Raw genomic sequence first — 14,382 nt, 5'->3', positions numbered from 1 at the left:
GTATATAGATANATAGAGATATATATATATATATACATATATATATATATATATATATATATATATATATATATATATACATATACATATATATATATATATATATATATACATATATATATATTTTTGACCATTTATTTTTTTCTCTTAAACCATTACCCATTACAAATTTAATTATATCATGTGCAGTATTCCGAGCGTGATAGCGACTGCACGTTCCAGAGATATGTCGTAGATGAATTAGGTTGTTTATTCTCGGGCGATAAATCCGGAGAGAAACACAGAGAGCTAGTATTTTTAAGATAAATATACTTACGCCTTTATTCGAAAGATACTAGAAGGAGGGAAATCATGAAGAAGAGAAAAATGAGGACATCGCTTGTATACAGAATTTAGATGCAGAATTTCAGCTTTTTATTCTCGCGATGAAAGCAAACATAAATGCAAATACGCATTGTTATCGATTTATTTATGGAAGATTTATCGCATATTGTAAAGATTATTTCAAATTGCGCGAATATTTCGTTACTGACAAGCGGATCTTGTATCTATTTAGATTTTGATGAGTTGAAATTTTGCTGCACTTGTTATATATGTTTACGTTATTTAGACATAAGATATTCATGTGATAGAATAAAGCTTATTAATTTTTGAACAGGAAAATCTTCGACAGCACATCGCATTTAAACGTTTGATGCATTTATTTAAACATTTATGGAATATGTTTATCCAGTTTTTCGTTTTCTTTTTTTTTTATTAATCTCAAATTTCATGTAATTTGTATTCATTACTATTGAAATCGCAGTAATACGATTGTTTTGTGGACTTTAAAATAATGCATTATATAACGTTTCCTTGCTGCGCTTTTGTTCTATAAGTGTTGTTATATTATTATTTGCGATCATCTGCGCAATAAAAGTCACTTCTATCGGAAAGAAAGTGCGTTTCGACTTTCCAATTTCTAAGAATATTATTCTGATTTCGAAAAATATTATTATTAAAATACTATTGCATTATGAAATTTGCAGAGAAGTCTTATAAATCACATTATGTATTGAAGAAGAAAATTTGCATTTCCGGAAGCAACAACAATTAAATAATGACATTTGAGATTATAATCATAGCGAAGATTTTTGTTCTCTAATAATGCGCAAATGTTTTCTAGGGATTTAATATTTACTTGGCAAAATATTTATGAATACTACACCAATAAACATGATGTATACGTCGAAATTTACAAGATATCGATAAAACGCGTTTGTCACCGATTAAATATAGACTGATGATTAATGAGATTGTATCGTGCGAATTATTATGATTGCGAAGACGATTTGGAAATATGAAGACCGTACATCAAAACTCACCCAGAAGCAGAAATCAATCAAACGTAACAGGCCTTTTCGTGGCAACGACGCCACAATTGGTTCTCACATTATTATGCTATATTTTACTCAATGTTGTTCATTATTTGATTGCTATTTAACGTTGGATAGCGCTTGATAAAGTATTTATTCGATGTATTCGAGAGAGATGCAGTGCAAATTTTTGTTTTAGAATTGGAGCCGACGAAAGATGTCCTTTCCATCCTTCCTTCCCTGCGTTTCTCCCCTAGTCCCCCAAAAAAGAAACGCAAGATTAATTATGTCAAAGGAGTGGTTGTGATTCCTTGATGTATGCGTTCTTTTCGTCCGAGATTCATATATTATATACAGATATTATATTTGTAAAAGGTTGACCGGTCGCGATTCGACGATATTTTACTAAATAAATAATAAAATGAAAGGCACTCTTATGGGAGGAGCTTGTGACTATCGTGGATTGTTACATCGTTCGAATCGCCGATAACGGAACACGCTATGCAATGGCATCCTAGAGATGTAAAACTTTCAGATAATAAATATGCATATTGTTGTACAAACCTTTCTTTCAACTTATTCTTCCCTGGCTCTTTAGTAAGAAGGTAAGAAATCTTTTGCGTAGCAAGTTGATTTTTAAATATGTACAATATATACGGTGACCATATATCTTTTATTGTAAAGAACAGTTCTTTATTTTAGATAGCTGTCCTTTAAATTTATTTGTTTCTTTAAAATTCAATTTTGTCCTTTATTTTGACATTACGGGAAATTCTTTTCTAACGTCTAATGTCTATAATATTATATCAATTACAAATTTTTACGGAAAATACTTTACAGTTTTATGCATATAAATATAATTTGTTTTTGTTAATTATATTTCTTAATTTTTTAAATTAAATTATTCAAACTAGAGTGTGACTTGTTTTCATTTTTTATTTCGAACTTTTTATTACTTCAGATTAAGGGTTTGTTCCAATATAGTTGAACCAGTTTCAAACTATCAGAAAACTGCGCATTATCGTAATTTGATTATACTGTGCCATAAAATTTTATAATGCGCAGATTCTTGTCAGTCACAAACTAGTTTGAAAATATATAGAAACAGCCCTAAAATTTTCAAATTTGTCCTTTATTTTCTTTAAAAAAATATGATTACCGTAACAATATAATATACATATATATATTTTTTTCTTGGTAATACTTGATATTTTTTCTCGATGTATATATGTATTTTTCTAAGGAGATGTTAAACTTTTTGATGTCAAAATTATTAAAGATCTAAAATTTTTTTCATTTTTACACAGATATTACATTACTAATTTAGAAATAATTGAAATATACTTTCAAATTGTTATTAAATCGAATATATATTTTATAGTTATTTTAACTTGTCGAAATTAATAATGAATTATAAATTGTCATAGTTTTATAATTATTCCTGGAAGGAAAATAAGATTGGATAAACTGACCGATAATAACAGATTCTATAATAAAATTTTGGCAGTGTTTATTTTATTTCAGATTATGGATGAAAAGTACAATAAATCATATGATATGGGAAAAATAAATAAATAAATAAAATTTCGTGAAAATATACACTATGATAGAGACCTCAAAATTCTTTCGGGACATGAATTTTTCTTTCTTTTTTTGGTTGACCTTTTTCAGGTACTATTTTGTTCTTTTTTCGTCGTTTTTTTTTGTTTCACGCTTTCCGTGTGGCACCAGGCAGTCATCAGTGAGCGTGAGCTGCAAAAAGAAGAATGTTGATCAAATATAAAAAGATGGAATGACAATCACGTGCACTTATGGAAAAATATTTAAATGAGAAAGATAATATTTGAGAAATCACAAATCATTGTCGCAATACGAGATAAGCAATTCTTGATTTATATGTATTATTTTTCCATAAGATCTTATTTCGAGATTTCGACTGGAGGAAGTACACAAACTAAAATGATATGTGACATTAAGATCAATGCAAGATTTTTAGAAATCGAAAATTTGACATTTGCCATGCTTCAATTAATCTTTAAATTATACATGCATTATACATTCTCCTGTAGAAATCTTCAGAAAATTTAGCAGAATGATTTCATAGAACTTTTATACAATGTACAAACATTAAAAAACTCAGGTTTTTACACGTCCTCGTATGCGGTGTAATGTTTCAACTATTCTGGTGGCAGTTAGTCATTTATATAAATACTATATAAACACATTAAGATACTACATTAATATTAATTGCTAAATATGAATCTAAATTCAATCACAGCAAACTAATCTGGCAAATTATAATTCAAACTATTCTACATGACATTTAATATATTAGCTATATCTACTATGTCGAACAGAAATATTACACCGTGGACGAGGCCCCCTAGTACTCGTCTGGGGGTATTCGGACATAAGTATTTGATACACAAATGTCTCTCACCGGAAAAACTCAAAATACATATATACACATTAGTCAACTGAAAATATACGTACATGAAAAAAGTAAAATAATAGTTCGTAAAATATACACTGAGAGAAAAATATACTAAATTTTAATAAATAATTGTTTGAATATAGTACTAATACAACATTTATTTACGAAAAATAAATATTTGTTAAATAAAATATAATAATAGATAAATCAAATTAATAGTTTTTGTACCAAATAAATATATATTTACATTTAATAAATGTTCAATTGGCACTATATTCGAATAAATATTTATTAAAATTTAGTACATTTTTTTCTCAGTGTAGGCTCTCAAATCATGTACAGACCGTCGTGATAGATGTTGATTGTAAAACAACTTTATGATTAGATGATTATGCTACCGATTATGTGAGGAATTAGGATGATGTTTCGTTAACAAAACCCTTCGGCTACGACGCTTCTGGACTGCCGTCGATCCCACAAGCGGTGAGTGCTATATGATTTGCGAATACTAATAATCGCGAGTAACACGTTGATTTTAACACTAGAAGATATATTAGTTTCCGTTATGTTAAGAAATTGTGTCATATTGGTTTTCTTATATTTTTATTTTAATAGCAAGAGTAGCAATAAAATTCATAAAATTAATAATAGATATGCGAATACTTATTTCTTTCATCGATAGCACATTCACTGAATTGAATGAATTTTTAATAAAACAAATTTCTAGCTATTTGAAAAAATAGATCTGTTTGTGTTGTTTGTACTTTTTGCATTTAGTATCTTTGCTTTCTCTCTTTTTAATATTCAAATTTATATATTTATCTTATTTTAAGTGCAAACAATTTTGAGGATTTCAAACAACGCAAACAGATTTAATGTTTAACAAATTATAATTACTTCGGTACTGAGAAGTAAACTTAACCGTAGCTATACACACTTTTTTTTATTGTTGATATACACACTCAGGTTTCTGAGATTCTATTGTATATTTGTTACCGTAACTTCCATAAAATGGATATATTTATAATTAATTTTTTTTAATTGATGGAGAATTGATTAAGGAATAAGTCCATTGTATTTAAAAATCATAGCATTAAGGAACTTCGAGATATATAAGTTCAAAGAAAAAGAAGAATTTAGAAACAAAAATCTCGATTTAGCAATCTCAATTGCATTGGGGTTTCTAAGATCTCAGTGTGTCATAGCTAGGATTAAAACTCTTCTAGTGTTAACAAATAAATGTGGCGAATGTATGTCATGCAGCGATCTTAATTTGCATCATAACAGAGATTTTTTTTTTAATCACTGTACAAACAACTATTTCACCACTGAGACAGACAGATATTATCGGGCACATACCGCGTGTTCGAGATTCTGTCAGCGATTCCTCAGCCGGAGTAATGGCTCGGTAATTAATAGTTACCACAAGGATTAGGGAACATTCTTAAGATGCATTCTGAGGAAAACATTTGGGAAAAATAGTCGAGTTAATATACACGAGTGTAATCGGGATTACGCGAGAGGAGGAACGCATTTCTTGATAGGACTATACAATAAAGATTTACAAAAATGAACAAACACGCGTGGTAGCCCAAGGGTTAAAAGGCCCGAATTCTCTCTTTCAAACAGCCGTCGTAACACGGGCCTATTAACGATATATAATATACGCTGATCACTTATTTGTTACGTTCTACTTGCATGTTAATTAGCCAGTGTAATACTCTTTAATGTGGCGCAAACGAGGATCGTTTTTTGGAGTGTATCGTGTTGCTATTATCCCCGCCGATTCTGATTGAGATTATTGATTGTTTGACTTATTAAACGAGTAAATAGGGTGTGAGGGATTCAACACTTCGACCACTTTAATCTCTTATCGCTCACTTTTTTTGTTTAATACGTGGTACGTTTATTATACCACGGGCTGGTAAAGTGAAATCGTGGAACTGGCTGCGAATAATAGTAGTATAACGCTCCTGAAATGATAGACATTCGTTTGCTGTAGCATCGGTTTCATTATATTAAATCTGCATCGGATATTCTTGGTTTCAAGTCGATAAAGTCGAGTCGATAGAGTCAATAGAGTAGAGTCTGTCGTTAATCACTTGTTTTGGTGAGATTTCAAACAGGACAAAAATAAGAAAACGCGTCTAAAAGATGTCTGAAGAATATTTGCAATGTTAAGACACCTTTCGGACGTTTTTTTTTGGAGATTTTTTTTGGTACTTGTACGTTATTCAGTTTGTAAAAAAACTATATAACGTTCACCTTCTAAAGAAAAGCAACTATTTGGCTAATTAAGCAAGAATAAAATTTCAGTCTGTTGAAAAATGTGGAACGCGTTCAAAAAACAAAGTTGCCCGAAATGTCGACTTCGCCAGTTTTTGGCACTAACTGTTCTCAATTTTACAGTTCGACGAAGCTGATGGCACGGCTTTATGCCTGTGCCAAAATCACTAGCAATACAACCAATGTGCCAAATATCTCCATATGGTCGCGACGGTTTATATTTTTGATCGAGGTGACAAGTGAAAGAATATTCTGACCTGTTTTCCGACGTCTCGACTGGCGATGACTTCTATCACTTAATTCATGCTCGAACCAACTGACTCAATTTTTGAGAGAATTTATTACATACATATATATTATATGTCTAGATATATGTATATATATCGATAATGATTTTTAAATGGCGATCGCCATCATTTTTTAATTTTTAAATTCTATTTAAATTTTATACATTCAATCGTTTGCATTTATTCGTTTTGCGTTGAAAAAAAATTTTATATTTTTCATGAATTTTAGAAGAAAATTTATTGATCCTGTAATTAAAGTATAATCGAAAGAAAAGTTTTCGCCAGTAGAAACGTTTTCCTAAATGTCTAATGATTTTGATAAGTGTGAAAAATTATCAAAATCCATACCGAAATTATGCTATTCTACTGGTAAAAAGATAGACGGCTGACAATGAGTATGAGTTCCAATAGCTCACGTATATTACGAAAACGAATGAAAACGAAAAACACTTCCTGTGCGAAAAATATCTCGTCTTCGTAAGACTGTGTTTAAACTGTAATTTAATAATGCATTAAAAAGTGCATGTTTTAAAAAAGTGCATTATATTCTAGACTACTATACTTTACTATTTGATGAAAATTGTATAAAATTTTCGAAAAGTTGAGAAATTATAATATTCTAGCTTTTTTGCATCTATAATAATATTATAATAGTATTTTTTCTAAACATTTTGCGATAGTAGTCTAGAGATGTGTATTTGCGATTACAAATGTTTTCTTAAAAAAATTAAAAAACAAGTAATCGCAAATACATATATTGCAATTTACTGACTACAGATCTATGAAGAAACTGTTTATCAAGAAATTATTTAAATATTTCACATGCATTTTTTAATTTGGTGGAGAATTAAAAGTGTTATTTAACATGTTATATTTAACATATAACATATTAATAAATATATCGTGGTAATAATCTAGCGGAAATTTTGCAATGCTTCGATATCTTTTAATAGTATCTGTAGTCAGTGTTTGTCAACGACCAATGCTACTCACGTCATGTGAACTTGTCGTTTCGCAATCGTCATTTATCATTTACATTTTTATGTTTGAAATAAAATTATTATTACTATTAAATATAGTTTAATAAATATATTATTATTGATTTATTATTAGTCTAATAATTGAGTTGGCATTGATCTTTGATTAGCTTGAAAAATAATACGAACAATATGTTGCTTAAATCAAAGGGCTAAGTGAATCATACATACCGAAAGGCCTGAAAGGATGTCGGCTCCATAGATAGCTACGTTTAATTGGACTGAGGTAACTGTCCCTCAGAAAGAACGGTGTGCGGTATTGAGCGTAACTCGGAATATAGGGCGCGTAGCTTGGGTACCACCATGGGTCCCTAGTAAACGCACTGATAGGTGCCATCGGTGATGGTTCCAGGAGATCGAAGAATGGCTTCTTGCGCAGCAAGATCGACGGACGTAAGAAGTAGTCGTCCAGGAGATTACCTGCGCGTGAGACGAATTTAATTGGAATCAATTGCAGACTGCTTCGCGGATGGCGCTGAGCTCTTGCCGAGGTAGATAGATATTGTTTATAAATATATACTAGTTATGTAATGCTATACACTATGCTGTAAAGCAGCCTTGGTTTTCTCTTGTGAGCTAGAACGAAATATTATTAGCAGTGATTGTTTAGCAAATGCTATCTTTACGATTTATTTAAAGCTGCTAGAATGAGATAATATTTTTATTTGTAAGATAAAATTTAAGAAAGAAAAATAAATTTCTTTATTAAAATTTAAATGATTTAAATCTTTAGGCAAGATTATTAAATTCAATAAAATCTTGAGAAATAAAGTTTGTCTTGTTTTTATAAATATTAGGTGTGGGAAAAAGCGTGGAGTTTTTTTAATGCCATCTAAAAACGCCACGAACTTTTTCCCACACCTAATTTATATTGTATATATACGCGAAAAATAGAAATCAATTTATTATCACTACTTTTCCGATTTCTCATAGTTCGAGAAGAACACAAGAATATAGCAAATTAAGAAAAAATAGTATTAAATTACCATATTTTTGTGCAATTTAATTTAATTTTTATTAAAATCATATTATTTCATTCCTTTCATGATACAAAAATTTAGAAGAAAATAATTAAATATGTTATAATATAATTGTATATAAATATTTTTAATTAAAATAAAAGTAAATTTTATTTTTTAAATAAATATAATTTAATAATTTCTTTTAAGTAAAGCGATTAAGCTATTATACTGACATAGCTTTTTATACAATTAACGTAAAATAGTATTGTTTATTATTAGTAATGTATATAATTAGCCAAATTGCGATACAGTTATCGAATTAAAATTCAAATAATATTTTTATAAGATTTCTAAAATGTTTTTTAAGTAGAATTAATCATTGTTGACTAATAAATTCTAAATAATTAAATTAAATATTTTGAGCACTGCTATAATTTGTTATTGTATGTTACAGAGAACCGTTGAATTAAGTAATATTTTTGTGCGAATGTTGTGTAAGTACAATGAACTCTAATCTGAAAGGAGGAGAAGGCTTAGAAGGCATCAGGCGAAACAAAATCTTAGGGTAAGTTATTTATATATATTTTATATATATTATTTGTTATTTTAATTGATTATTTCTTTATTTTTCAATTTTATATTCAAATTTAAATTAAAAATTAGAATAAAGAGACTTATTTCTACAATTAGATTTTTCTATTTAATTAAGAAAAGAGATTTTATAAAAATTATATATTCTTATTTCGTATATTTGATCATAAAGTATATAATTTAATATAAAATGTAATGAGTAATACAAAATAATTATTATTTAAAATATAAAAATATTTTGCTAATTTGAACGTTGCTATAATTTTTTCTATTTATATGTTACAGATTAATATCGTAATTACAGCTTCACTGTTGCGCATCATGTCGGTGAGTCAAAAATTAATTTTTAGGTTAAAGTAGTGATCAGCGAAAATTGTATTAATTACATGAAAGATATAATAAGTTATAAACATAAGAATATTATACAAATAAATTTAATGTCTCACAAATTGCTTTGGATGGATGGACTAAAAAATTAAGATAAATTATTTATTTGTTGCAATATAGATAATAATTAGGTTCTTATTCATCAAAAATTTAAATTAAAAAAAAAAAATCTTTTTTGAAAATTATATACAATATAATAATTATCTTACGCTATAATCTATAATAAATTATTTAAATGCAAATATCTTGAATGAATAGCAAAGAAAGAAAGGTTGCAGAAATTTATCGAAGGGAAATTAAATAACTAAGAAATTAAACTAAGCGCACGCGGTTCGGGAACATCATGTAAAGTATCGCGATTATATTATGAATTATAACAATCGGAAATACCGTACAAAGTATCGCGCGATAGTAATTTTTTGCATTTTCGCAAATATTGTTTGTGCGACAAACCCTGAGCTAAGAAGAGGAGGAAGCCTAAGAGACATCGTGTGACAACTAAGTTATTTATTTTTTTATATATTATTTGTTATTTTAATTGTCTTTATTTTTTTTATTCTTTTTTCAATGTTCAAAATTGGATTAAAATAAACATTATAATAAACAGACTTTTCCTTATAAAATTATAAAATCTTACACTAAAGAGAGAGATTTTATAAAAATTATATAATTATTTTAAATATTTACTTAAAGTATGAATATAAAATTTAACGAGCAAAATAATTATTTTTTTTACAATAATATTAATTTTTTTTTGAGCGCTGTTATAAGTTTTTCGCATATTTAGATATAAATTAACATCACATTATAATTCCGCTACTGTGCATCACATCGATAAGTCAAATTAATTTTTAAATTGAAGTAATGAATCCAAGAAAATTATGTTAAATATATATAAGATGTGAATGTAGTAAATTAGGAATGATACACTAAGAGAAAAATGTACTTAATTTTAAGAATTAATTGTTTGAAATTAATAATATGACATTTATTCGACGTAAAATAAATATTTGCTAAATAGAATATAATAGCTAAATCAAATTAATGATTCTTGTATCAAATTTATTTACATTTAATAAATATTAAAGTGGCATTTATTAAAATTTAGTACACTTTTCTTTCAATGATGTAATTAAAAAAAATTTAGAGATAGAGATTTATGTAAAAAATTAGATTTATATTACATCTATATTAAGAATATAAAAAAATAAATACTATTTATTCTTATACAATACATTGATTTTTTTTATCCTAATTTTTTATAACCCATTCATTTATGTTTGTTATTATTCAATGCGTCAATTTTATATGATATGTCAGATATAATAGATCTGAATGCTGTACAAATGATATATATTTAGTATAATATTAAGAAAAAACGTGTGCAATTTAGAAATTAAATATTATATTTCTCTTTATACTCACCGTGAATATCGAATAATCGTTTCGTACTGAGAGGTGGGCTTAAGTGACGAGCCAGAAGTGGTGATTTGCTTGGGTAAAGTCTGTCGATGTCTGCCAAGCGGTTCAGATGATCATTCCAAGCCTTCTCAGCATCGAAGGATTTCGCTGTATCGTGTAATTTTGCCATTTGTGAAAATGAAAGCAAGAATCAGCTGATTTATAACTTCGTTCAACCGTTTTTTTTCGACGAATACGTTGCGAACACCTTTCGTGATTGATTGGAATATTAATATTTTTTACAATTTTAAAATAATTTTAATTGTATATAAATTATGTAAATATTTTTGCTAAAACATTTAAAGTTGTGTTAGATCAAAATTTATTTAATGCATTCGCTACGTTTCGTCCGTGACAGGAAATATATCGATTAATTTATATAACGTCGAGAATCCACGAAAATCTCATATACTATTTTACTTTTAATATACAAATATTTTATGTAGATATTTGGTAAATATTGGAATTATTCCGAGAAGTTTACAAAAAATTTATCGGATTTCTCGTCGTTAAATTTACTTGAATAAAATTGGCAAGCGCACAGAGGAATAATGCAATTAATTTCATGAAACTAATTTTAAGAATTTATTAAAATATTAAAACTAAATATAAAATCATTTTAAAACTATCATCACTTTAAATATGAACAATATTTAGAAATTTGTTTATATATTATTATATATGATTAAATATTACTGATTACTAAAAAATCTATAGCATAATAACGCTCATAAATAAATCATAGAGAAGTTTTCTATACCATTTTAAAATGCAAAAACAGGATTTTAAATTTACGTTCAATTTTTTTTCTATTACATTTTTGTTTCTAAATTGAAAATTAATATTTTTTGCAATATTTTTTCTTATTTTGAAGCGCTGTGGTTTAATGAAACGGACAAAATTTGATAAACATTTTGAGAAATGTCATCGGATAAAATTTAATAGAAGAGTATTTTAAAATAAGCTTTATAAACTTTCAAATACTTTTTAGAAAAAAATAGTATATGATGAGTTTTCGCAAAAATGTCGAATTTTTTTGTTGTGTAAAATTTTATTGTTTAAATATTTACTTTATTTTTTAAGATTTTTAACTTTGAAATTAAAGATTAACTGAAAAAAGACCAAAGAGAAAAAATTATTATAATGTGCTAGATTCAAATAAATTTTTTCAAAATTTCTTAAAAACTTTCTTCGATCGTTAATTTTAAAATTAATTTTTATACAATAAAATTTTATATAATAAAAAATTTAATATCTTTGCGAAAAATCAACATATTAATTTTTTTAAAAAGCATTTTAAAATTTAAAAAATCTACTTTAAAATATTTTTCTACATTACATTTTGCCCGATAATGTTTTATACTTTAAAACATTAAATACTGCAGCGCTTCGAAGATAAAAATATTGCAAAAAATCAATTTTCAATTTAATGTAATTTAGGAACAAAATGTTATAGAATAAAATTTAAATGCAGACTTAGAACTCCATCTCTGCGTTTTAAAATGCATGATCGAAAATTTCTCTACATTTTTTTCACAGAAATATTTAATTTTTCATGAAATACGAAAAGACAAAAATATTAATGTCAAAATGTTTATAGACGTTACTGTACAATAAAATATCAGTATGTATATAAGTTCCTTTTTGCGCTGCCACGAAAAATATATCGAAGAAAAAGACACGCGGATTTAATTTAAAATTGTCTCTGAATAACATACACATTTTTTTCTATTTGAAAAGGATCAATAATTAATATAATATAATTAGTATAATACTTTTCGATGAGAAAATTAACAAAGTCTCATATTCATACAATTCGCTAATGTGCGATCGATTGTTCTGATAAGATCTGAGATAGCTTTTAAAATCTATTTTAGAGCCTAATAGAGCATATCAGTTTGAATTCATTTGCATATGGCCCAAAATTTTTGCCAAATTGATCTCTGTTTTTACGCTCCATTTTCTCTTCTCTTAGTGTTTTAGCGAGTAGGCGTTTTAACTTCTAATTATTTTTGCAATATTCGTTTTTTTTTTTGCAATAATAATAATTTTATATTAAATACATACATCATGCACGAAACACAGCAGGTATTATTAATTATAATATGAGAGAACTATTAAATTAAAATAGAGGAATTTGGCATAATAAGTTATCTTTATGTGAATATATTGTTCTGAAAAAGTACTAAAAATTACAAATTGTACTTGTAACGCATTTCTTGTTATTTTTGCGTTTAATTAGCAAATGACGGCTTTTTAAAATATAATGAGCAAGTAATTAGAAACTTTGACTTGCGATGTACTAATTTGTAGAGACACTGTTTCAAACTTTCATTTAAAGTTATTATTCGGTTCACCTAATGGAAAATGCGGGAAATTAAAATGCTAGGGTTTCGTTCCTGTTTTTCATATCGTTGTAAGCCGTGCGCGTCTACTGTAAATTTTTCTTTCTATCGTAAAAAATCTATTAACGAAAGCTGGCGTAAACTCGTGTTACACACGAGGCTATGTACAAAAATCAGTTGTCACAAAAAATAGCATGACGTCACGTAAAATGAAAAAAAAACATACTAACCTTGTGAGAAAAAAGCTGCTTCAAAAAGTCGGTGACGCAAAAAAGCTGCGGCGGTTTGTGTCGTCAAAAAATGGCTTGGTTATCAAAATTCGTAATAGAAAAGAAATAGAGAGACGATGATCTGTATTGCTAAAAAATGCGATTTATATGCCTTATAGTTATGATGGCTACATTATAGTTATGATGATTTATGTACCAAACTTTCTTTTTGTGTAATTATTAATTGTGTGCTCAGCACTACCATTTTAAGCTAGTAGAAGCTTGACATTAGCAGTACTTATCGATATCAATAAGGTTGTCATTATTGACAGTTTTTTAAGTTTTCGACTGCTTTTACTTTATAACGTAACACCTCTCGTATTACTAAATATTAATCTAATGTTTTTGCACATGTTATTAAATTTATAATCTAAATTAAATATTTGCTGATCATTTAGTACAATCTTTCTTAATAAAACGATGATTGATATATTAATAATTTCTATTTCTCTATTTTAAATCTTCTAACTTGTAAGCATTACGATTATATTCGGAAGGCATTCTACGTGAAAGGAATCTATCTAAAAATAAACTGTTTGGGATCTTTAAAATAATCATGAAACGATGTATTGTATAATATTGAAGATAAAAGAATAACATTACATGTTTTGCAAAGATATTAGAGGTAATCGTTCAAAAAAATATCTTTTTATTGTTATTTGTAACTAAAATTACAAAATACAACGTTTATATATAAATTTTTTATAATTTTTCCCATACTTTCAGATAAAAAAGTTAATTTTAGTGAGATAAAATAAATAGTATGGAAAAAAATCAATTTTAATTTTAAGTAAGTAAATAAATAAAAAATTATATCTACTTTTAAAAATCCGAAAAAATTCTTAAAAATATTCTATGTAAGAATACAATAAATAAAAGAAATTTTGGGATCGCTTGAGATATTTTTTTCAAACAAAATTCGTTTACGAATGAATCTCACTATAACTCCTAAAATTTTCTCTATAATA

At 27.1% G+C, this 14,382-nt stretch overlaps 1 protein-coding gene across 1 annotated transcript in view; it reads right to left on the bottom strand.

Annotated features, from left to right (window-relative positions):
* Positions 1–3,061: 3,061 nt before the first annotated feature.
* LOC105617779 overlaps positions 3,062–14,382 on the bottom strand; it is an 18,013-nt gene continuing 6,692 nt past the window's right edge. Inside the window, exons 4-7 of the mRNA XM_012199334.1 lie at positions 10,765–10,908; positions 7,571–7,819; positions 5,671–5,762; positions 3,062–3,107 (exon numbers count right to left, since the gene is read on the bottom strand). Of these exons, the coding sequence (XP_012054724.1) occupies positions 5,680–5,762; positions 7,571–7,819; positions 10,765–10,908 (476 nt within the window). The 3' untranslated portion in view covers positions 3,062–3,107; positions 5,671–5,679. The remainder of the gene's footprint in view (positions 3,108–5,670; positions 5,763–7,570; positions 7,820–10,764; positions 10,909–14,382) is intronic.

The sequence above is a fragment of the Atta cephalotes genome, assembly GCF_000143395.1.
Source record: "Atta cephalotes unplaced genomic scaffold scaffold00014, whole genome shotgun sequence".
Taxonomy (NCBI): domain Eukaryota; kingdom Metazoa; phylum Arthropoda; class Insecta; order Hymenoptera; family Formicidae; genus Atta; species Atta cephalotes.
Note: the sequence above shows the minus strand (reverse complement) of the source record. Positions and strands in the feature narration are given on the sequence as shown.